The sequence below is a fragment of the Haliotis asinina genome, chromosome 9 (genome assembly GCF_037392515.1).
Source record: "Haliotis asinina isolate JCU_RB_2024 chromosome 9, JCU_Hal_asi_v2, whole genome shotgun sequence".
Lineage (NCBI taxonomy): Eukaryota > Metazoa > Mollusca > Gastropoda > Lepetellida > Haliotidae > Haliotis > Haliotis asinina.
In genome coordinates, this window is record NC_090288.1 from 51,217,487 (window position 1) to 51,244,158 (window position 26,672).

At 40.0% G+C, this 26,672-nt stretch overlaps 1 protein-coding gene across 1 annotated transcript in view; it reads right to left on the reverse strand.

Annotated features, from left to right (window-relative positions):
• The window catches only part of LOC137297013 (uncharacterized), a 145,290-nt gene that overhangs the window by 24,547 nt on the left and 94,071 nt on the right, over positions 1-26,672 (reverse strand). Inside the window, exons 16-22 of the mRNA XM_067828958.1 lie at positions 12,006-12,071; positions 11,155-11,270; positions 8,508-8,739; positions 6,003-6,113; positions 4,737-4,945; positions 751-873; positions 267-475 (exon numbers count right to left, since the gene is read on the reverse strand). Coding sequence (XP_067685059.1) covers positions 267-475; positions 751-873; positions 4,737-4,945; positions 6,003-6,113; positions 8,508-8,739; positions 11,155-11,270; positions 12,006-12,071 — 1,066 coding nt within the window. The remainder of the gene's footprint in view (positions 1-266; positions 476-750; positions 874-4,736; positions 4,946-6,002; positions 6,114-8,507; positions 8,740-11,154; positions 11,271-12,005; positions 12,072-26,672) is intronic.

Consider the following 26,672-nt stretch of genomic DNA (forward strand, 5'->3'; position numbering starts at 1 on the left):
GCCTGTACCTAACGTTTGTCTTGACAGTTAGTGGGTGGGGCCCATGCTGTAGCCTGTACCTAACGTCTCTCTTTACAGTTAGTGGGTGGGGCCCATGCTGTAGCCTGTACCTAACGTTTCTCTTGACAGTTAGTGGGTGGGGCCAATGCTGTAGCCTGTACCTAACGTTTCTCTTGACAGTTAGGGGGTGGGGCCCATGCTGTAGCCTGTACCTAACGTTTCTCTTGATAGTAACTGTGCTGGGCCATGCGGTAGCTTGTACTTACAGTTTGTCTGGACAGTTAGGGGGTTGGGCCATGCGGTATCCTGTCCTGTGAAGCTCCGACAGATGGTCAGCAGGCACTCCGGGGTAGGGACTTCCTCCCAGAGTGGCGATCTCCCACAGAACGACGCCAAATGACCACACGTCGCTCTTGGTGCTGTACTGACCCCATAGTAACGCCTCCGGACTGAGCCACCTGTAGGGGAGTCGGCCCTGTACAGGAGAGAAGATGTTCTGAACGCATCAGACGGAAGCACGACAGCGACACAATGTGTTCTAGTCTTTCAGAGTAAGTGAGTATGGTTTTACGTCGATGTTAACACTATTACTGTTATACCACGGCGGGGGACGCCGGAAATGGGCATCGTACGTTGTACCCATTTTGAGAATCGAACCGGGTCTTCGTACACTTTACCAGAACATCATCATAGTCGTGTTCATCATCATCATCATCATCATCATCATCATCATCATCATCATCATCTTACCTTAGATGCTCTAAAGTAATAGCCATTTTCATACACGTCTCGTGTGAGGCCGAAATCAGAGATCTTTGCGATTGGCCCCGCTGCGATGAGTACATTCCGCGAAGCGAGATCACGATGCACGCACTGCAGAGTAGAGAGAGTGTGAGTGAGTTAAAGTATTGGGTCTAAATTGACGTGACGAGGGTCTTTATATTTCTTTAAGGTTTAAAGGTTTGCATGAAATCCAGTAGCACCGCTGGCATCGTCGGGTTCTTGCGGACGCTACTCTGCAGTTTTGGCTCGTTGTACACTCTGTGAATATATGCAAATCAACACAGTGATAATAATGTGTCTATTTATATAGCGCCAAACTCCACACCAGGTATGCTCATAGCGCGAACACTGACCTCCACAGCATATTCTTACCACGGATAACCCAAGCTGCCTGTTGGACGGTAAGAGGGTATAGTCACATGACTTATCCCATTGGGTATCCATTTTCTGCTGGGAGAACAGAATCATTTCTTGAACAAACACGCTTGCCCAGTGCACGACAAAACATTATGTAAATGAAAGTCTGTAGAGCTACAGAGTTAGTGAGTTTAGTTTTTCGCCGCACTCAGCAACATTCCAGCTAGATGGCGGCGGTCTGTAAATAATCGTGTCTAGACCAGACAATCCAGTGACCAACAACATGAGCATCGATCTGCGCAATGGGGAACCGATGACATGTGTCAACCAAGTCAGCGAGTCTGACCACCCAATCCCATTAGTCGCCTCTAACGACAAGCATAGTAGCCTTTTATGGCAAGGATGGGTTGCTGAAGGCCTATTCTACCCCGGGATCTACAGAGAGGTCACGGTGAATATAACAGGCTTGTTTGGCTTTATGGTAAACCCCATGCCCCAAGGCGATCGTAGCGCTGAGATGATCGTAACTCCCATACTTTAACCCGATGTTTACATTTTTTAAAATCAATTTTCGTATAAATATAGTTAGTGTTTGATATGTTAACACCACAATATTTGTAATCGAATATGAATTATTAAGGAAAATTATGAGAACGAATCATAAAACGTTTCTGACAAAAGCGCACCTGGTCAATCAATAAACCATTGTTGTGTCTATAAAGACATTTCCTTTTAATGTGGGCACACATACATTTCAGAAACTGTGTAAATCATACAAACATGTTATGAGTTCTACTTAAAAGGTTTAACTAAATCGCTGTTCATTAACCTGTTCATCAAATATGGTGTGTTACACAAAATTTGTCAAATTCTTATGCAAATATTATTCAGACAATCAAAAGCTTTAAAAAAATAAACAACTGTGTACGCATGGATATGATAGATCAATTGCAGAAAGATGAGTGTTTACTCTTGATCAATCTCAAAGATATTGCCTAATATGTGCAACAATGTTGACATGTGTCATCTCTACCAATGACCGATGTATTCCAAAATGACGGCTTCGCTGACAAAGGTACACAGAATTTTAGGAGGACTCTTCCCTTGATTCAGGGATCGTTTGTACATAAATGTGAGATGTAAGCAATCAGAACGAATCTGACTGTCTGTATTGTTACATGTTTTTATCGTTTTCATTGGAAGTACGAGAAGTCAGAAATGGCAATAAGTACCGTTGTCGTTCAGCATGATTTTGCGTCAGTCATGGCGTCAAGCTGCACGGAAACTGACAATTACTGATAAATGATCAAATCACTGTGTCTATGTTTAAATCCCTATTGCTAGGGTATTCGTCCCATGCATATTCTAAAGGTATAAACAATGAGTCCGCGCTGGAATTCGGTAAAATTGAGAAAACAGTACCAGTTAAAATCGGAATATTTCTTTGTTTATATTTCAAACAAGCACAGCGTTCGTTTTCATGAATTATATTCACAGTATCTTTCGTTTCATTTCATGTAGACACTTGGTTTTGGTGACAAAGACCATTTGCAGTTTCATTCTAAAATGTATGAGGAATCCAGCGATACAGTTGACGAAGCTGAAAGCGAAATATTTAACTGGCGTCTCAATGCAGGTCATCGGCGCTCGTGTATCTTTCGAAAACATCCCAACCGATTCTAGGTTCATCGGTAACGTTTCCGAATTATCATTAGTGATTTCATGGAAACTGATAACAGTGATCATTTTAATGTTAGTTTAGAAAATCAGCACAGCCAGTAATTATTCGATTTTCACATTTCAAAACATACAACATGCATACACGATTTCGCTTTGTGTCAAAATGGCGACATCTACGATGAAGCCTATTTTGAAAGATTATTTTAAGCACTTTAGCTTTGTCTGAGATAGTAATGGATGGTATCAAGAAACAGGGAATTGCCCGCAAAATTCGAAACTGTGAAGTGGTGGCGAGTGGTCCTGTGCGCTGAGCTCAGGTCACAAATCGAGCTCGGGCAGTCCCAGGAAGGGTAACTGGCAGCTTCGGTTTTCAATCAAATTTAGAGCTATTAGAATTTCGTTTTATACCTCTGATTTTCCAACACAGTATGTATACTTCCAAAATCTGCTTTCAAACATAGGGTGCTACCTGCTGTAGCAGAAAATAGAACGCAAAGTCATAGAAGAAACGTGACGCCAAAGCATTGCGTCACCATGACACAGTGATATTTTGGAAATTTTGAACACCGATATTTTCACCCTCATAGGTAATAAACTAGCATGTGTGTGTGTGTGTGTGTGTGTGTGTGTGTGTGTGTGTGTGTGTGTGTGTGTGTGTGTGTGTGTGTGAGTGAGTGTGTGTGTTTGCAGGCGCGCGCGTGCTTGCGCCAGTGCATAAACATGGTGCTTACATATATGCAGGCCCGTGATAGTCATACTGGGGCACGAGACGTTATTTCAGGTTACTTCAGTGTAGTATAAATAGTTTTCATGGATAATTTTTTCATTACAACCAAATCAAATTTTGCGCATTTGTAGGGAATCATCTTACCCACACTCACATAATTTCTGACGAAGTGTTTGATATTCCGTTGTTTATTTATCGAATGGCAACACTTTTATCAACATATGTACAGTACCGTGAACACTTTAACCTGGCTGTCACTGGGATTATGCATTGTGGAATAATACGTAAATTGAATGTCATTACATTAATAGTTGTCTGAAAATAGAACTGAAATTATGTGCGTGGAGCATAGATACTTTCAAATGTGCCTGTCAAATCTGAACAAAGATCCGTCCTAAAGTCACTTCATGAAAATTATTTACGCTACACTGAAATAGCATGTAACCAAATTGAAACGACGCTGAATGGCCCAATATAACTGGCAGGGGCCTGTAGCATAGAGTGAATATCACAATGGCACGTTCTCTTTGAATAATTTATCAGCTAATATTGAAGAAGTGCATATACACTTACAGAGATAAAGAAACTGGTTCGAGCTATAAATCAGGCTTGACAAAAAATGAACAAGAACCAATGTCAGATATATCCCTTGTAATTATGATTTAAGTAAACAGACAACAATGATACAGAGCTATAATGTTCTGGCAGTGGATCTATAGGACCCAGGAGGACAAGAACAAAAAATTATAGCTAGTTAACAGTCTGTAAACACAATGTGGTTCAAAGCCCCTCCGTCGGCAGTATTGATCTCGACGGTTTAATTAGTGTTTTGTGTTATATGAGACATTGTCTGTGTTATTAAGGCTGTCAGTAAGCACTAGACTGCTGTATCTGCTACAGAACAAATACACAAACCAGTGTACTGTGTGTAGGTGTGCTCATCAGATAAATCTGTTGAGAAACCAAGGATTCATAGTGAGTGAGATTAGTTTTACGCCGTACTCAGCAGTATTTCAGCTATATGGCGGTGGTCTGTAAGTAATAGAGTCTGGACCAGACAATCCAGTGATCAACAGCATGAACCTCGGTCTGCGGAATTGGGATGCGATGACGCATATGTTGCTGAAGATCAGCTCTAACCCGGATCTTCACGGATTTAATTTCTTAAGTGAATATGAAGAGTAGTTACCTTGAGAGATTCTAGATGCGCCATTCCCCTGGCAATCTGCCAAGCAAACAACATCAGCTCTGTCTCCTCCGTGATCTGGCGAGACTTCTCCTCAGCAATGGCGCCATCTGCACTGACACTAACGTAGTTCTCCAACTTGGCCGACTTCTCCTTCAGATATGACAGCAAGTTGCCCATCTCAGCGTACTCCATAAGTATCGCCATTTGACCTTGAAAAATGAAGAAATGGGATACTTTCTTTTCTTAGGATAATACAAAACTAAGTTCACAGAGACAGACCACAACTGACATATTGTGTATGGGCCCATGCAACAAACATATAATCGGTTAAGTCCATAAAGCTAAGAGGTTAAGGAAACAACAGGAGAACCGTATATAATATATTCTTCGTGACTATCGCACAAGACCTGTTTCAAACTGAGGAACATTTAAGGCAGCACAAAACGAAATTAAATGGTTCTCGGGCACATTTTTGTCAAAGTAGCGAGGGCGGTAAGAATTTTTGAAAAAATGTCTTTCTTCTCTCTCATTTTTCTCTCAGAAATACAGCTTGGGAAGTTTAGCATGTGTTAATGAGTTGTAGATTCAGCCACACTCGTTCTTATAGACACTCATTCTTATAGTGGACAAATGGATGATCGGGACGCGGTCAGGTCAAATTTTTTGAAATGGCAGTAATAAATTGTTACGCGCATAAATAAAGGTGACGCGTCGATGCCCGAGAAACAGTTCACTTTTTTATTAAGTCTAACCAATTCTTCTTAAAATAAAGAGGCTGTGGGATAGCCTAGTGGCTACTCAAATTAATACTGACTCACTCTAAAAGTGAATGTAAACTATCGCGCAAAAGAATTTACATGAAAAATGGATTTTGACCACGCAGCTAGAAACAGTATCTACACCACTGTAAACATAAGGACCAAAACACAAATCTGATATGAAAAACACAATCATCTATTATCCATTAATTGTGTATTTGAATTTTAGGGGCCATCGAGTGGGTGTATGTTTTCTTTGTAGAGGCCGTTTAAATATTTATGCAGGTGTAACGTACCAAAATCGAACTCATCTTGCCAACCAGGAAGTCATGGTGATCATAGATTCAAGCTGAACATGAGAACATGATATAAAGCATATATTTTCAAAAGAATAGAGCGTGCTTACAACATGGGTGTAAGGGTATCACTTATGATTAATATGTTATAAAATCATTGGAAATGATGAGACGTGTAATTTGAGCCGAGTTTAAACATATTCTATACCAACCATTAAGACTGCACGATCCCACGAGACCAATGATATTTGTGTGGTTGCCAAGGAGACGCATTTGGTCCAGTTCTGTCTTGAATGCCTGTCTTTCTTCGTCTGTCGCGCTATCTACAAAAATAGATAAATTGATTAATTGACGTTACTTTATCAATCCTGGTTAATGGATACATTCTTTCATAAACAATGGGCGTGGGGAGGTAGACAAGTTGCTAAATAGTTCGCATGTCATGCCTCCGTGTTATTGCTGGAATATTGCTAAATTGGGCGTGAAATCACACTCCCTCATAAACAAAGATATAGCTGTTCTTGTTCTACTTGAGCGGCATGTATACGAGTGTAAGACATTGGAATGGATTGAATTGGCTTGGTGTTACGTCCCTTTATTTTTCTTCAACCATCCGCTTAACTTGGGTTCGACCATGAACTTGGTTTGCATCAAACTTTGAAACGTTTGAGACACGCACATGTATATACGCGTCGTTTTCTTATCAAATACTCTCACACGTACGCACGAATGAACACACAGATGATATTTCACCAATTAACCACGTCCAAAAACTGAATATGACAACCATCGATGTGCTCAAAAACAGTTTGTTCTCCATGGACCACTCATCAGAAATTCAATTAAATTTTAATTAGACAATCGAAACTCAAGTAATTATTTTTCACGTTTCGTGTACCAGTAACCAGTGTGAAATCCGACGATGAGTTCATAATAAGTAATATCTTCAACGAACTACTTTAGGCTGTGTCAAAAAATGATTTACCAAGCATGTTGAAGCAAGCAGATGATGGAAAAGGACTTATCAAACTCAACCGGTTATTCTGAATTGAAATATCATTCTGTGGCATGTAAATTACTGCAACTAATTACACAAATACCTCTACAGTGATCCATAACATTGATCTAAATGCACCTTTTACTATAGCACATAATTAAGATATTGCTGGAACGGTTTAAGTGGAGTTGCAGACAGGAATACACGCCGGCAAGAGTTGGGATTATTGAGCCATATACGTGATGGAAATGTGAAAACAGTTTCAAGTGTTACCGAATAGAAATACGATTCTTACATACCAATTAACCTTTCAAATCCACGTATGTGGCTGTAACTACCTTAATTACTCGAATAGGGTTTGCCTTATTGAAAAAACCTTTCTTCTACTTGGGCAGAAAATCGAATATCTAACTGCGAGCAGTTCATTTAGTAAGCGTGTTGTGTTATGCGCATTACGTCCTTGAAATCATTTCATACTGGTCAAGGTTATGGTGATTTACAGTGCGTTGGATCACTATGATATGTTAAATTAAATGTATCTGTCTTGCTCTTTGTTGTCCAAATAACCAACGCTAGTTCTAAACTGACGAGCAAAAAAAGTACACAGGTGTAATTGTTGCTGCAATCCCAAATTTGCGTTCTAACTAGTAACATTATTGAAGAACACTGATAGCATAGAACGCAACCATTATGTTTCATTTACCAAGACGACACCAAAATCACTTTACGAATTTTCGCAAAATTGTGATTATTGTGCCATTTACGGGCATTGTTTTGTACAGAGGGTATAAAACCTGTTTGTCGTGAAGGTTTAATAATGACTTGACAATATTCTCACGAGAAAATGCCAAGATTGACGGGAACCCAACGAGAACCACCACGGGAATGTCACAAATGAGTGCTTCCAACAGCAATTTTGCAAAGACATTGGGTTGCACAGGATAAACCGACATTCGGTTATTTAATTGTCTCAATGTGATAGATCAGACATGTGACTGACGTAGAACCTCCCAGAGTCTTAGCAAACCTAAGAGGATCGCTGTCTGCGGATTATTCACCTACTCAACCGGATGTTGACGGTGATATCATGAGCAGCCACACCATTGGGTCATCGCGTGAACCAATTCACAGTGACATGGCGACTTCGTGCTGCTGGCAAATGGGCCTACTGACCACTGCGTGGAATGACCTTGACCTCCCAGCATCGTGGGTACCGTCTGCAGAGGTCAAAACCACATCGCTGTTTATTGGTACATGCTTTGCAGAGAACTTCGACATACATTTCCATTTCATCAAAAGGTTTGTTATTTTTATCTTATTGGAAGAAGCCCTACTTTCTTTTGCTCGTCAGTTTATATGAGATTTCTTTGACTGGCACTCTACTCTATAACATGACATGATTCTAATGTCATTGTCCTTCATACATGGGATTGACAGATGAAGACCACTGATCTTCCGCAACTCATAATCAAGTGGTCAGACTCACTGAACTAGTTGATACACGTGGGTACGTTCAAACTGCCGCATCGACATAAATTCAGCCAAATAGTGATGGATACACGTCCTATATCCGAACTGCGTTAATCGACACTCATGATGTCAACCACTGGACTATATGTTAAAAATCCTCCATTAAAGACAGGTCACCATGAACAAGCTAGGCAGTCGTTAACACACAAACGAACAAACATAAGGATAAATATGTTTGTAAGAAACTGACCCTTGAGGCGTTTGATTGCTACCCGCAGTGGACGGTTGTCTGTAATACCGGCACCGTATGCGAAGCCCTCATGCACGTTTCCAAATGCCCCTCTTCCAAGAAGACGGCCAATTTTTAATCGCTTTACGGTAATATGGGTCCATTCGGCATACCGCCCCTCGAAGGAGAAGTATTTTCCATCTGGAAATCTGCACTCGTCTGGTGAACCGTGGATTATCTTCACTCCCTTTTTCTGAAAGAAAAGGAAATACACTTGAAGAACGCTGAGACAGTATCAGGAAACACACAGTGTTGAAATTTGGCATAAATGAAAAAAATGCGCCAAATCCTGATATTACTACTCGCCATCACTTACCTAATATATAACCTTGACTGATTCATAGGTTTCATAGGGCTTAATATTCACAGGGGGTACCAGTTTTGTTTGTTGTTTAAAAGCTGCACTCAGCAATATTCCATCTATATGGCGGAGGGTGGTAAATGTTTGAACCAACCACAGATAATCCCGTGATCAACAGCATGAGCATCGGTTGGCACAATGGGTGTACAATGACAACCCCAGTCAGGGAGTCTGACCACCTGACCCCCTTGGTCGCCTCCTGCGAAAAGCATGGGTTGCTGAAGAACCAATTTTAAACGTCGAGGACACCAGAAAGAGGCTTTACACAGTGTACCCAAGTAAACCGGGTCTTCATCGTGACGAGCGAACGCTTTGACCGCTGAGCTACCACACCTAACGCTGAGACTAAGTGTGATTGAGTAAGTAACTGTTGTAGGCAATAACCTAGTTCTACCACGATGGCCTGTAAATATGCAAGTGTGGAACCCTCAAATTTAAACCTATGATGCACACAACCCACAAGCGCCAGAACACCCAATCACCGTTTTAGTCATGGCAGCTACTTTTCTGCCGCAGACAGAAGAATTCGCGGTAATAAACTGATGGACAAAAGAAGGTGAACGCCTATTATACTGAATTGTTTGCAAAGTTGTTCAAGATAGTAAAGTCCTAATCCTCAGAGAGGGCCATAGGTATGAGGCAGATGGGCGCCAACAACAGCCATATTGCAAGGGCCCCGACCTGTACATGTGGTACCATTATCAGGCTGTTACAATGTTAAAGGCAGACTCGTAGCACGATCAGACAGACCCCACAGGAAGACCGCCATCTGCGTCCTCTTCGTCTGCGCAACCAGGCCATCACGACAACAGAAACGGCGGCAACGCCTCGACGACGTCATCAGTCGACGTACCTTGCCACGACGTCTACGTGCAGCAGGTATGAGAGGTCTGCGTGAAATGGCATTGACCCATGCAGGAACATCGTTTTCCTGCAAGGACTGTACGTCGCTGACTGGTGCGAAATTGGCAGCGAGTGGATTTTACTGACGTCAGTCGATGCACCATGTTCCATGATGATGGCCGGGTGGAAAAAAATTCGCTTCCTTTCTGACGAGGCGGTGTGATGGTGTAGGGGAGGAATTTGTGGGAATCATCGTACACAACTGGTCGTAATACGTGGAGAGTTGAACGCTCAGAGATACAGTGGCGACATTCTTCTACCCGTGACAATACCATTTCTTCGCCAGCAACAACAGGGAACACTTATGCAGCGTGACAACGCCAGGCACCACACAGAGCGAACTGTCACAACTTCTTGAACGTCAGTTCTTCCCTCGCCAGCAAGCTCACCAGACGTAAACCCCATAGAGCATTTGTGGGATCACATGAATCGCCAGGTGAAAAGACGACCACGACCTTAGCGAACCAATTAGAACTTGTAGACGCTCTCAGGAACGAGTGAAATAGGATTCCGAATGACGTCATTCTTCGGCTGACGACATTGAAAAGACGGCGAGTCTGGGCGTGTCTTGCTGGTCACACTCGTCACTAAGGATGGGTGTGCGTGACCACAGACTTGGGATGACTGAGAAATTCCACGATTGACTCTTGGTGTACTGAGCTATTCCTACCCTCTCTCAGATACATGAAACTTCATCTGTGATAAGTTTATCAAAGACACTGTTGGTGCATTGTCCCAATGCCGGCTTCATTAAATGTACAGTAACTATAGCTTATAAAGACATTGTATGTTTTGCTTTAATTTTATCGGTCATAAATAAACGTGTTGACTGCTCACTAGTTTATACCATTTCCATCTGTTTGTTTTAAATAATTTTGTGTAAGTTTGTCAGATCCTGTAAAACTTATTCCTGTAAAGGTTGTGCGTGGTATTATTGAGAATTCTATATATTTTTTGAAAAGAAATCTTTCTTTAATATACATCTAATTTTACCCTGATCCAGGTTAGCATTCACCCTCAGCATCCCACACATTTCGTCAGCTTTATTCCCAATAGCGCAGATAGATGGACATGATATTGATCACTGGGTTGTATGGTCCAGACGCGATTATTACAGCTGGAGTATGGCTTATACAACAAGCAAATCAAACCAAACCTCATTGACAAAAACGCACGCTATGAGAGTACATGTAGAATGCCTGTGAATACACGGTTGGAAGTGCACCTTAGCAAACTATGATGGAAGCGACTTACTGACTTACCGAGAGTATGCCACAATATCAATCACTGGTTTGAGTCAAGACTCATAAGAATCAAATCAAAATGGTGTTCAGGATGTGTTACCCGTGATGAAAAGAAAAGCTGCGCATATCTGGACCGACGACGCCGACAGCAGACAGCAAGGACGATGACGATGCATGTGGCGGACAGGAAGGAGGCCACGCCCATTGGTACATACACTGAAATATTACATGAAAGACAATTACTGTCTCTATGTGTTTACCTGTTTCACCTGTTATCAGGTAGGGGAAAGGAAGACACTATATAAGCTTGACACGACAGTTTGTTTATACACATTTTTCTTTGTCAACAACAGATGGTTTGTGACATTTATTCTTGAACTTTTCCAACAACGTGGCAAAAATAGTGGCGAATAATTTGTAAAATGAGAAACACCTAATAAAAACATTTATTTGAGGTCACATGAGGTAAAGTGTGCAGATTTAAGCTGCTTCTTCGTGCTGTAATGAGCAACGCTTGAAGGGGCAGGTGTTCAGTTTTTAAAAAGCAAGGTTTGTGATTTGTCAGTTCACGATCTATACGCGTGTAATTTTAGCTGAAAATGTATAATTCATTAAAGAGTAATTTGTGACGTTTCCACACGTTCACCTGTAATGCACCCGTCAACCTGTAACACTGAATGCGTCAGTGTTACGTGTGCTAGAAAGGGTACACACTCATCAATCCCACCTACTGTCCACCTGGGAAAAGATGTCTGAATTTGATGTCGTATCATAAACGAGTATAATTTTTCGGTGTTAACAATATTTCAGCAAATACCAGAAATCGACTTCACACACTGTGCGTATAGAAAGAAATGAACAGAGGTTTTCGTGACAAGCGAACATTTTAACCTCAAGGCTACCACACCGTCCAAAATACGTCCATTGTTAGCTCCCACAGCGTGAACATACCTTTGGGAAGGATCGAACTTGGTTTAACCTGCACATCTGGCTCTTCATCCTTCGCAGGCAGGTGCGCTGAAAGAGAAACTGCTGATGTACATGTATGAGCAGCTGCAGGTCTTTGACGTCAGTCAGGGCTAGAGCTACAGGTCTTTGACGTCAGTCAGGGCTAGAGCTACAGGTCTTTGACGTCCATCAGGGCTAGAGCTACAGGTCTTTGACGTCAGTCAGGGCTAGAGCTACAGGTCTTTGACGTCGATCAGGGCTAGAACTGTGTCTGAAATAATGAGCAACTATCCACGATGTCCCGGATGATCTGAACGACTGTGAAGCGCTCCGTTGTTTTGGGCTGAAATCTCACAACTGATGATTGGTACATTACCAACGAGCAATCATCGGTTAGCCTCACTTTAAGCCTAATTTTCTTATTCAGATTGTTATTGCAGATAAGTAAAACTATAAAGAAAACAATTGTGCTTCTCTGTTGTTTTTGTTCTATTTAGAAACTGTCCAAACTGCATTAGCGAATTTCACATACAGCGCAAAATGATGCAACTTTCTACTCTTAAGTGATGGCTGTTATATTATGAAGTTCAGAACAAGTTCCCAGTGCTTTCAAGAAATATTCAGTTATGACTTTAGAGCAAGAGAAGTGAGTTTTCTAAGAACATGTTTTCAGGCCCTGACAACCTTTAAGGTTTGTTCCTTCGTCAAGTATTTCAAACACTAAAACAGTAGTTCCAAAACTCGTTGGTGATCGATTATAAGAAAATGTGATCGATTGTTTGGTTGTTTGGTCACTGCGACTAATCTTCGATTATTTCAGATGATTGGAATGCCACTATTCTCTTACAGAGGATGCACGTAAAATGCATTCCTATGGTGTATTCCTACGCTCGAAGTGTCGAAGTACAAGCAGATTGATGAAGGTAACGCAAAGTCAACAAAATAACACCTTCTCATGAACTTATTTTAGATGGTAAATTCAGAACGAGCTGAAAACACAAGCAAACATCTGTCTTACGCAGGACGGGTATACAGTTTACACAACCTCAAGACTTCATCCAGATAGCAGACAGTGGCCCAACATTGGCAAACGTTGGGCCAATGTTGGACCAACTATGAATGCTATCTGGGCAGCATATACTTAATTCCTCCAACCGACAAACACTACTTCTTCAACTCAAGCTCAACGTTAAGATGTCAGTCAATGTGCCACAGTGTAACGTCGCGCCGAGACCGTCTTCATCATTACGATGAAGAAAAGACGCTGTTCTCTCAGACAGACATTCCAGTCTTCTGATTAATGAGAAGTTGGTGCAACGGAGCCATCTCAGCAACTAACGTTGATGTTTGTTACAGCCGACGCCTGTGTCCACATGTTGGGTGTAATATCAGTTGTAGTAGTTACAGTTATGTTGACATATGTGAAACTCTCATTTCTTATACATACGTAGACATTTAAATGTCACACGTCCATACTGTCTACATTCAATATCAAATCCTAGCTTTACTGTAAATGACGCAAAGGTGTCTGCCGACACATTCTACATGACATTTAAGAAAGTAACCATTTCTTCTGAAGAATCATCCATCTGTATTAAATCAGGCAGAGAACTCGTACTATACACTCCCCAAAAGAGACGCACAGGTGCATGTTTAAACTGCTAACGTTTAAGTGATATAAGACATGTGATTGTGATCGGCTGCAGCCAAATTTCACAGCATTAAAGACAAAATGCAGTTTAGAAAAAGTTTAATAAGACAATAAAAATTCCCTGTAGTCTCACGAATCCACAGAGTCCCACCGTGGATCAGTCACTGTTATTACATTAACTTCTCTCTCTCTCTCTCTCTCTCTCTTTCTCTCTCTCTCTGTCACACACACACATGCAAACCACAGATCGACTAAAAGCAAGTATTCTCGCATTTTCACTGAAATGGTTCAGGGCAAATGGGTTGTGTTTGATGCTAAAAGTGTAAATATTCGGGTCTCACTAAGGACAAACTTGCTATTGATCACGAGCATCGATCAAATTGGGATACGATAACAACAACTGTTAACCAGATCAGCGAGTCTGACCACCCCATCCCGTCAGTCGCCTCGTGCAATAAACATGGTTTGCTGAAAAAAGAATCTAATTCGGATCTTCAGTGATAAGTGAGTGAATGAGCTTAGCACTATCCCAGCTCTGTAGTCTGTAAATATTCGAGTGTGGACCAGACAACCCAGTGATCAGCATGATGAACATCGATGTGCGCAGCTAGCATTCGATGATGTGTCAACAACGTCAGCGAACCTGACCACCGGTACTCGCTTCTTGACAAAAGTATGGGTTGCCGAAGAGCAATCCTAACCCGGATCTTCAATAATATGTAAAGCTATGACACGCGCAACTAATTTATTAATAGCAGTTTCTTGAAGTCATGGTCGTTACACATGTGAGTTAAATCAGCGCTGCAAGGCTTACACAACAGCATCACAACTCGAAACACCGCTTACAGGCAAAACAAACATTACTTTCAACGATTTATTTTGTCCACGTTTTTCAGAAGTTAAAAACTCGTACATTTCATTTCAGACTTTGAAATATGTTTGGATCAATATTGGTTTGAGCTGACAGGATCAGGTGTGGTTTGAGCTGACAGGATCAGGTGTGGTTTGAGCTGACAGCTGGCTTCTAGGGAAATTATTATCAATACAAGTGCGTTAAGAACCTTCCGGTGATGTCGTGTCAAAATATTGTCGGCTATTGTTTGGACAATAAACATTAGAAACTTTCGAATGCCTTTCTTCCAACCGAAAAGCATGAACATAAAGCCCCAGTATTTTGCCCAATGTACGATCAATGTTTCTTAATTCGCAAATCTGTCTACAATGCCGTCCTGGTTTGTTTCATATATGACACGCTACATCAGCCGTGACGTTCTGACGTTAAATTGGTCTTCCGCCTCCATCCCGTTTCTAGTCCTGTCTCATCAGCAAGCCATGGTTGCACCAACTAACTGACTCGTGTCGTCAATCTCGCTGCCTCTCAGGGAATCCTAACGATGCTAATTATATAATGATGTCAGTCACTGGTTTGTCTGGTCCATTATTTACAGACCGCCGTCACTTGAATATTGCCGAGTATCAGCAAGCAACCACAATCATTCTCGTACCTTAGAAACGAATTCATTTTTGTTACATGTCAAAAGACCGTCTTTCCTACATTGACAGGAAAACGGATATATAGAATCATGAATAAATTCTGTTTCCTATGGAATGTGATTTGTTCATGAAATATATAAGGAAATAAACATCAAGATATAAAGGACTCTCAAAACCCTTAACATTCCACTAACAAGCATTCCAATGATTTACTGCTCCAAGGGACTGTTAATATCCTCATATGGGAATAACAAGGTAAAATTGGCACATGGCCAACACTGGTATAAACCAGTGATCACTGTTGACGAGACATACGATCGCACTTAGGTTGCATGTAATGCTTATGGAACCATTTAAAGAACAATATGGGGCCAATAAAGGCACAGGTATTGAGCTATGTAACATGTTGGTCTCTACTGCTAGAGACACTGTAGTAGTGGAATTATATTCGATTATTACTTTCCCTGTCCATGCCAACTGTGCGTTATAGTGGAGGATTAAGAGAGACACTGTACTACTGGAATTATATTCGGTTATCACTTTCCATGTCCATGCCAACTGTGCAATATTGTGGAGGATTAAGAGAGACACTGTAGTACTGGAATTATATTCGGTTATCACTTTCCATGTCCATGCCAACTGTGCAATATTGTGGAGGATTAAGAGAGACACTGTAGTACTGGAATTATATTCGGTTATCACTTTCCATGTCCATGCCAACTGTGCAATATTGTGGAGGATTAAGAGAGACACTGTAGTACTGGAATTATATTCGGTTATCACTTTCCATGTCCATGCCAACTGTGCGTTATAGTGGAGGATTAAGAGAGACACTGTAGTACTGGAATTATATTCGATTATCACTTTCCATGTCCATGCCAACTGTCCGTTATAGTGGAGGATTAAGAGAGACACTGTACTACTGGAATTATATTCGATTATCACTTTCCATGTCCATGCCAACTGTCCGTTATAGTGGAGGATTAAGAGAGACACTATAGTACTGGAATTATATTCGATTATCACTTTCCATGTCCATGCCAACTGTCCGTTATAGTGGAGGATTAAGAGAGACACTGTACTACTGGAATTATATTCGATTATCACTTTCCATGTCCATGCCAACTGTCCGTTATAGTGGAGGATTAAGAGAGACACTATAGTACTGGAATTATATTCGATTATCACTTTCCATGTCCATGCCAACTGTGCGTTATAGTGGAGGATTAAGAGAGACACTGTACTACTGGAATTATATTCGATTATCACTTTCCATGTCCATGCCAACTGTCCGTTATAGTGGAGGATTAAGAGAGACACTATAGTACTGGAATTATATTCGATTATCACTTTCCATGTCCATGCCAGCTGTGCGTTATAGTGGAGGATTAAGAGAGACACTGTAGTACTGGAATTATATTCGATTATCACTTTCCCTGTCCGTGTCAACTGTGCGTTATAGTGGAGGATTAAGAGAGACACTGTAATACTGGAATTATATTCGATTATCACTTTCCATGTCCATGCCAGCTGTGCGTTATAGTGGAGGATTAAGAGAGACACTGTAATACTGGAATTATATTCGATTATCACTTTCCCTGTCCATGTCAACTGTGCGTTTTAGTGGAGGATTAAGAGAGACACTGTACTACTGGAATTATATTCGATTATCACTTTCCATGTCCATGCCAACTGTGCGTTATAGTGGAGGATTAAGAGAGACACTGTAATACTGGAATTATATTCGATTATCTTTTTCCATGTCCATGCCAACTGTGCGTTATAGTGGAGGATTAAGAGAGACACTGTAATATTGGAATTATATTCGATTATCACTTTCCCTGTCCATGCCAACTGTGCGTTATAATGGAGGATTAAGAGAGACACTATAGTACTGGAATTATATTCGATTGTCACTTTCCATGTCCATGCCAACTGTGCGTTATAGTGGAGGATTAAGAGAGACACTGTACTACTGGAATTATATTCGATTATCACTTTCCCTGTCCATGCCAACTGTGCGTTATAGTGGAGGATTAAGAGAGACACTATAGTACTGGAATTATATTCGATTGTCACTTTCCCTGTCCATGCCAACTGTGCGTTTTAGTGGAGGATTAAGAGAGACACACTATAGTACTGGAATTATATTCGATTATCACTTTCCCTGTCCATGCCAACTGTGCGTTATAGTGGAGGATTAAGAGAGACACTATAGTACTGGAATTATATTCGATTATCACTTTCCCTGTCCATGCCAACTGTGCGTTATAGTGGAGGATTAAGAGAGACACTATAGTACTGGAATTATATTCGATTGTCACTTTCCATGTCCATGCCAGCTGTGCGTTTTAGTGGAGGATTAAGAGAGACACTGTAGTACTGGAGTCATATTCGATTATCACTTTCCCTGTCCATGCCAACTGTGCGTTATAGTGGAGGATTAAGAGAGACACTGTACTACTGGAATTATATTCGATTATCACTTTCCCTGTCCATGCCAACTGTGCGTTATAGTGGAGGATTAAGAGAGACACTGTACTACTGGAATTATATTCGATTATCACTTTCCCCTGCACACGCCACTATGCCAGTAGTGGAGGATTTAGGCAGACTTCGAAACCGTGAAACATCAGTGACAAGAATGGTGTACGTGAAATTCGGTGAAGTGAGTGAGTGAGTGTGTTTAGTTTTACGCCGCTTTTAGCATTATTCTAGCAATATCACGGCGAGGGACACCAGGAATACACTTCACACATTGTGTCCATGTGAGGACACGTGTAAACACCTTAACCACTAGACTACCCAACCCCCTCCGAAATTCCCTGTAACACATTAACGTGTTTTTCAAGTGTACATGTGCTTTGTTTGTTGTTTAATATAGGAACTGATGACAGTAACGTTATTCCATCCTATTAGCATACTAACCCATCACGTGTTAAATATTGTTAGGAACTGATGACAGTAATGTTATTCCATCCTACTAGCATACTAACCCATCAAGTGTTAAATATTATCAGTTGTTGACATTAATTGACGAGGGACACATAGCTTTAAGAACATACCTGAAAGGAAACCTGCCAGTCTAATTATATCGACTCTACAGTACTCAGCCCTGTTCTTTTACATTGTACACCAGTGTGTTTTGTATTTCTGTATATTAAATGTACGTAAGGCCGCGTGGCCTCTATACCGAAACTAAAATGTCATCGTCATTGTCATTGCTGATAATTATTGCCCGTGATCGATGGTGACGTTCTAACTTAAAACATATTCAATATGAATACGCAGCATTCCAGTAAATAGAATTAGTGATAGCAAACAAACAGATAAAAATATTTGCAGAATCATGAAAAGAGCGCAAATATGTTTCCATAATCTACGAAATCTCAGCCATAGGCAGTGTACATTAAGCCAACCTAACTGTATTAACCGCAGTGACTTTTGAATAGATTCAAACTAATCGCATTATTCACTAATCGCATTATTCACTAATCACTAATCGCATTATTCGTCGTATGTGGAAAAAACTGAATAATTAGGTAATGTTTTTTCTAATTTCCTTAGTTCTCAAAATTATCGTTTGAACGGCAGTTTCAAAATTAGTATCGTTATACGCATTTTAATTCATTACTTCTCCAGTTGAAAAATATATTAAGAAAACAATTCGTTTTGCTTTCCTCAAGGAGACTCTGACTAGGTTTGTTTATTCAGGCGTCAACAAACATCTTACGTCTTTGTATAGTGAGAAAAGGAGTTTCGTAAGAACAACGATTCATTCCGTCGAGCTGAGATAATAGTACACTTTAATAACGATTTCAAAGAACCATTGTGTATCGTATAGATTCGAAGACTGTGAGTGGGTCGACAGCGTTCCTTTCGAGTAATATTATCTGACATAACGTTTGCAATATTGATGGTGCGTATTAGACGATAGAAATGTCGAACTACTAAGTGCAACCCTACTCTCTTGTCAATAGCAGCCACTATAGATTTCTGTAGTACTTTGTACCTTCACCAATTCTTCTTAAGATGCGACGGTGGGATAGCCCTGTGGGTATAGCGTTCGCACGTCACGCCGAATACCTGAGGTCGATGTTTGAGCGTGAGTTCAATGTGTGAGAATCTTTTCTGATGTCCCTAGAGGGGATGACCAGCGCAATGCGCGGTGTAAAACCATACGTTCGACTATTCATTCATGATAGGCTTTCCATTTGTCTGTCGCTTTCACAAATGATATTTTAGTACAAACACTATTTATTTCTGTTGCAATGAATCCGGCCCACGTTGAATGGATTATCCTGTGACATGTCTTAAACACATTCGTCCCTAAGATAAGAGACTCCAGTTGTTTGATAATACTCGCTACTGTCAGTAATATTACAGCTATAGGGCGGTTGTCTGTAAAAAGTTGAGTCTAGATCTTATAACCCTGCGGTTGATATAATGAGCATCGATTTACGCAGGTATGATACGAAAGGGAAGTCTAACCGGCCTGAAATATAATCACACACATTGACAACAGACTCTTTAGAATGTCGGTGATCATCTAACAGTTTCGCGACTATTTATTCCAATACTTATCAGTCTTTCTTCGTTGTTGAAGGGGGTGTATTGTCAGCAAATGACAAAGGAACGAGACACTGATCATGTAATAATGTGAACAATGTTGAAAAATGTGTGAGTGTGTTTAGTTTTACGCCGCACTCAGCAATATTCCAGCTTTTTGGCGGCGGTCTGTAAATAATCCCGACCAGACAATCCAGTGATCAACAGCGTGACCATCATTCTTCGTAACTGGGAACCGATGACATGTGTCAACAGAGTGAGCGAGTCTGTCCATTCGATTCCGTTGGTCGCCTCTTACGACTGAAGAGACTGCATGGGTTACTGAAGATCAATTCCAACCTCACTCATAATAACAAAACGTCCACTGAAACCAGAACAAATGTAGTTTGAAACATAATATGTAAGGATCAAGTCAACCAACAAACCAACCAACCAATCAAACAACAAACAAACAAATAAAAATCTCAAAGTAATGCACAGATAAGCGATCGGCGGCAATGAATATATGGAAAAACTGCTATGTTCTTTATAGCCTTCGGACACCACCCCCTACCCCATCCTCACCCTCACAAAATCAATAAAACGCAGAAACCACAAAAATTCAAATTTACTTCCATAATCGAAAAGAAAACATCAAATGCGACTCGCCCTCAGATGACGTTAATCGGACTCATGTTGAATTGGACTGCGAAATGCAATCTTCATTCTGTCCCCAACTCAATGCTGAATCCAATTATGGCTGGTATATGGCTTTTGGGCATGAGAACGCGAAACTTTAAGCAACATGGCGACACTAGCCCACGTACATTAAGACTGTTTATTTGTTCTTCTAATCGCTTTCGTCTCAAAGCGTATTTTGAATTAGTTTCAGATTTCAAATTCAATTAACGGTGAAGAAAATGTCAGTTTAAGAAGACTTAACTTTCTTTATACTGCCGTTTAAAAAGCAAGACTCGGTAGTGCTAAAATTACAGAAAGTACAATTTATGAAAAAGTGTTAGCCATAGGGCTAACACAACTATGCAAAAATACATGAAAAAGATTCAGTACAGCAACGAAAATTTTATTTCAAAATAAAACGCCATGGAAGGGACGAAAACAATCAATATTTGCATCAATTTCACGTGTAGAATTATTTTATTGGGTATAAGGATAGATTAGAATGTATGATGTGTTATATACATGCGAAAAAATTGTCACGATTAACAAGTCAAGAGAGAGAGAGAGAACCATTGGGATGGTGCAGATAGCGTCGACGTACAATGCTGTTGCGAACGCCCTCGGATGCCACCGTATCACGGCTTTATGACTTATTCAGCGCTACGGACAGACTAGGGTCACCGTGGACACACCATGACGTGGACGTCCACGCATCACAACGCCAGCTGAAGATAGATACCTCCGTCATTGAGGAAGGAGGGTAACGTTTCATTTGCGGTTAATGCATGCTCATTGTATATTGATTTGTATATTACTTACATGTGAAATAAACTAATGTACAAAAGAAAGTATATACTGGCGTTAGTGGAATACAGATATCCAGTCAATATTTTGAAAAGTGTTTCTGATTATCACAAACAGTGTGTACGTGTTGTTAAAACATTACCCTTTACAATGCTGTCAGCGGAATATAGAAATCGTGGTTTTGTTAAATCGCAAATACATGTTATGTACTAACAGATATTTCGAGCTATACCTGTTACAGGCACACATCAAAGTGCTAAGAGTATCCTCCTCGGAGAAGTGAGAATAAGCGTTTGGCAAAACGTTCGGCTGTACAAGGGAGACCAAAGGTGATTTGGCTGCAGCGGCACTCACGTTAATCATCGGAATAGAATTTGGTGATTACATTCAAAGAAATGCTATTATAACAATGTAATTAGATTATCAATGCACGGACCTGCTAAACAAACAACCGACAAAGCTAATAACATCGAAGCTTACAGTGGGGTAGCCTAGTGCTTAATGCGTTCGCTCGTCACGCCAAAGACCCGGTTTCGATTCCTACACGGGTACATACTGAAGCCCATTTCTGGTGTCCCAGCCGTGATATTGCTGCAATATTGCCAAAAAAGTGTAAAACTAATCTCACTCATTCAAACTTACATGAATATCAGGTGAGCTAAACTTCAGGTGAGTTAAACGGTAGGTAGTCACTATTGATTGTTTTTACCTTCCAGTCTTCAGCTCTGTAAAAATATGTTATGGAATTTCACGTATTTGCCCATAATATATTGCCAATTTACATAATCATAAAGCCATGAAATCAGTATTACACCCCAGGCAAAATACAAGTCCTTCTGTTGAGACTCGACAAGGAATCAATAAAGTTCGTTATAGATTAAAATTTCTAAACAGAGTGCAAATATTAATCCAGTATATTAAACAAACACATTTTAAAATCATATTAAAAATTATTGGTTTTCGATGAAAACATTTATAGAACAACCTTCGTCAGTTTGTAAACCATGTACTGGTTACCTAAACATAATTGTATTTGATCAATATTATTTTCACATCATTTATGTAAAACAAACAAACAAACAACAACAACAAATAAACAAACGTGTTCTCATTCCTGTACCAAACATATCTGTTTAATTACGAACCATAAATAAGTTATTCAGATGATTTTGGATTATATAGACCTCAACATCGTTACGACTGTAAACAGCAGACCGTTTATGCATCACTTCCATTTTCTATATCTGTCCCTTCGGACATATTGTGACTGTCCTTTTATAACGTTAGGATGTGGATGTCTTAAAGTTTTACTAAAGTTACGGTTAGATTTTTCCTTGATCGCAATGTTGATCTGCACGGAATGAACATGTCTGTGACTAAGCATTGTGTGCAGGCAGCTTGGGTCCGCATACCTTTACATACTTAAACCAACATACCTGCAGTTTGCCTGAACGGATAGAATTCATCTCAAATTTCCAACTTGTTCCTTTAGAAATTCTCTTAAAGCAAAGAAAGCTATTTTGGTTTTTATGTTGTTAATGAACGCGATAGAGGCTGATAACAGTTCTGGCTTCACCCCGATTCACGGTTCACGGTTTCACGGTTTCAAATATCAAAAATATATACCACGTATACCTGTGATCTGTTTAGATGAAATGTGCTTTATGTGAGGCGAGATACTCGTGCATCAGATGTTGGACTACAGACGTAACAACACATCAAACATGAGACAGAGTACATGAGACATTAGGCCAAATCAGTCATTTAACTGTATACACATTAAGCTTTTAGACAGAATAGATAAGACATTAAATCACTGACGTTAAACGGGATATACATTAGATATTAGCGGAATATTGAAATTCATAGAGAACACTTGGAGCTCATATAGGATACTTTTACGTTCGTCTGTTTAATGGGTGCTACAGCGGGTATGTTGACTCGAATGCGATGAGACTGAAGACATCATTGCTGCGGTCATCCTGTACAACATACTATGTCGTTCCAAGGAAAGGTCACCCAATCATCTCGACCTAAAATCAGGACTAGTGAAAATACTTTCCTATAAGCCACTTCTGTGGAAGAAATACTTTGTAGGAAATTATATGTTGTTTTGTTTATATGAGATTTTATACTTTTGTAAAAAGTACTGATAAAAACAGGAAAAGTACTTGGACTAGCATTCCTTAATTAGCACGTTAAACCCTGAAACTGAAACTCAGAAATGTACCCATGAGAACGTTTGATCATCTGTTATATATTTTACTTAAAATAATATAAAACTACATGCCAGGAGAGTTTAGTTTTGATGAAAGAATATCGGAAGAACTTTCTTGCAAAAGGCATAAGTCACTGTGATTGGGTAACATCAATATAATTACATTTTATCAACACTGAGATGAATATTTACATACTTCTCTATAAACAAACACCTTCCCAAACATACATCTAGCATATATTTTTTAACGATGAAACATAAACATGTTGGTGAAATCCTTGGCCTCTTGGTTTACTGAACAGCAAAAAAACCCCGCAAGTTTCGAAAAAATGAAATCTCATATAGGTATACGTTCGTGTTTATGCATTCTATTTAAAAACATAGTACAATATTTAAAAGCCAGTATTGCGTTTTTTATGTTCAGTGTATATTTTAATCGTTGCTATGGATGAGCACAGTAAACAGAGTCGGTATTTATGTTTGTCTGTTTCCACTTTCTATTTCCGTCCGTCCAATACATTATTTAACACGTTGTTCTGTCAAACGTGAGATGGTCAACACATGTTGTCCACAATCACATGAAAACCAATAATTTATCCGACAGACAAGGTCAGAACTGACCATGATCACGCCATTGACCATACTAACCGAATAAACATTTCAAAGGTCACGCGTTGTACTTCCATAGTTTAGGTCGATATAACTGTACCTGAAGTAACTTGTGGTTGTCTGCACCGGCGATAAGATCATATGAATTGGATCCAAATCAACGCGTTTTGTTTCGCAACACATTGGTTTTCTTCACTGAGTATACTGTTGTTTGCATGCGCCGGAGATAAGATCACAAGAAATGAACACAATGCTTTTTGTGATCATTTTATTCACTTAGAATACGTGTTGCTTGTCTCAACCCACGATTGGTTTGGTTTCGCGACATCTTGGTTTTCTTCATTTAGTATGTAGTCTTCAATCTTTGAGATACTGATGTAAAGATCGTTTGAAAATACGAGAAAACACTTCATATTTGTTTATATCAACGTCATTCCAGTAAGGATGATAGGAGTCACATCCTGTTTTGACTGCACAAAATAGTCACCGTTTGAAAAATACACCACGGTTTAGGTCATGGAAGACCTCTCTAGTAATATGCTACCCTTCATGTCTGATAAGAATGCATCTGATTTTAGATGAGATACATTAATATGCGTTAAATGGCATAGTTTGGTTTTACTAAATGCCATGTGTGTGCGTGCGTGCGTCTGTGTGTGTGTGCGCGTGTTACATCGAACATGAATTTCTAAGAATGAAGATTTTATGGATATCAACTTCTTTATATGAGAACACAACGTTTCGGAGTTAATGCTTACTCCTTCATCAGGTGATTGAGAATGGGGTACAGGGCTATATTTATATGTACAGGTAAAACAATAACAAAGTAACAAGTGGAATGACTTAACGAAAGCTGGAAGACAGTATAAACAAGCGCTGATTGGAACCCGACAGTTATGATAACAATGATAGAAGCCAATGGTAATACATTACAGATGATGGGATATGTTTACATAACACAGGTAGGGGGTAAGGACGATGTACATGATAGGGGAAAAGGATGGAAGCCAATGGTGGGTGATGTTTACATAACACTTGATTGGTGATTAAGGGTGATGTACATGACTGCATGAGAGTAGATAAGGATGTACACGGGTAGACTGGCTATACATGAATTACATAGATAGAATGTACGCCATTCCACTTGTTATAAAGAAGTTGATATCCATAAAATCTTCATTCTTATGCATTTCACTTCTAAATGCCCTTCAAAGACATGAATTTCTAACTTAACCTGGAGGAACCAGCTGATTTCCATGTGGATCATGCGTCAAATTGCTGAAAAGCACGTGCAAATGTCGTGAATATGAATAGCTGCGTTTTGATCTAATGTTTTGTCAAGAATACGTTACGAATTTGTTTCACAGTACATCTATTAACGTGTAAACAGTAAGTACCCTTTAACAGTGTGACGTAATTGGCCAAACCTATTTCAGAATAGTTTAGACTGAAATAAATGGCTACATTTACTCTAGTGAGTCTGAACTATTGCTGGGTAGTGTATATTGGACAACATACATCAGACATCAGATCGGATACATCAGATATGAGGTGAAGTAGTCAGATGTTATACATGACACATGATACCTTAGAAGGAAACAACAGAGTTCAGGCAAGATGCATCATTCAGTAAACATGATGCTTTATATATTACATAAAATACACTAGATGCAACACTGGTTATTTCAATCTTTTGCCAGGATATTATCAGATATTATACGGGATACAGCCGACGTAACCAAGGATACAGCGAGCAAGTGTGTGAGTGAGTGAGTGAGTGGATATGGTTTGACATCACTTTTAGCAATATTCCACTAATGTCTAGGCCGGGAACACCTGAAATGGGCACACATTGTGTCCATTTGGATTCTTGATGTGAATTGAAGAGTTACAGATTATGGTCTTGGAACCAAATATTTAAACAATGTTTCAATCTGCCTACTTCTGCTTCACTAAGTTGCAGCGATTAAAGGGAGTAGAACAGCTGCTAGGTGACCTGACGTGAATCGGGTACGTGAAAATGCTATCATGTAGTTTACAGAGCATGCCAGTATAGTGACCCAGTTTCATGTGGCCGTAAACTCTCCAAACGTATGTTCACGGTGGAATTTGCAGTCAGAATCAAATATTTTCCAAACCCAAGCTTCGCACGTACGCTGATACGTCCCGAGACAAACTGGTGAATGCCTTAGATAAAGTGCTGATCATATTTTGATATTGCCATCTCTTAGATCTGTACACGAACATCAACAAAATGCTGGCGGGATGAAGTAGATGAGGGCTGGGGATGCAGATATATTGGACTTAGAGCTGTATCAATTTGTTCTGACTTCCCAGTGGGGTAGCCTAGTGGTTAAAACGTTCCCGAGCCCCTGCATGAGTACAATGTGTGAAGCCTATGTTTGGTGATGCTGATGAGATGTTGCTAAACGCTACATAAAACTGAACTCACTCACTCACTCACCCTGACTTCCATAAAATGTAACATTTATGCATGATACGATTTCTATCACATCAATATATAACTACTTCAAACTCAATTTCCAACAAAACAAAAACTCTAAAGAAAACCCGGAAGCACAATTAGACCCTTTCTCAGCTGTAAATAGATCCCGTGTCCCTGTCACGAACTCTCATTGAATAAAGATTCTCACAAGCTGTTATC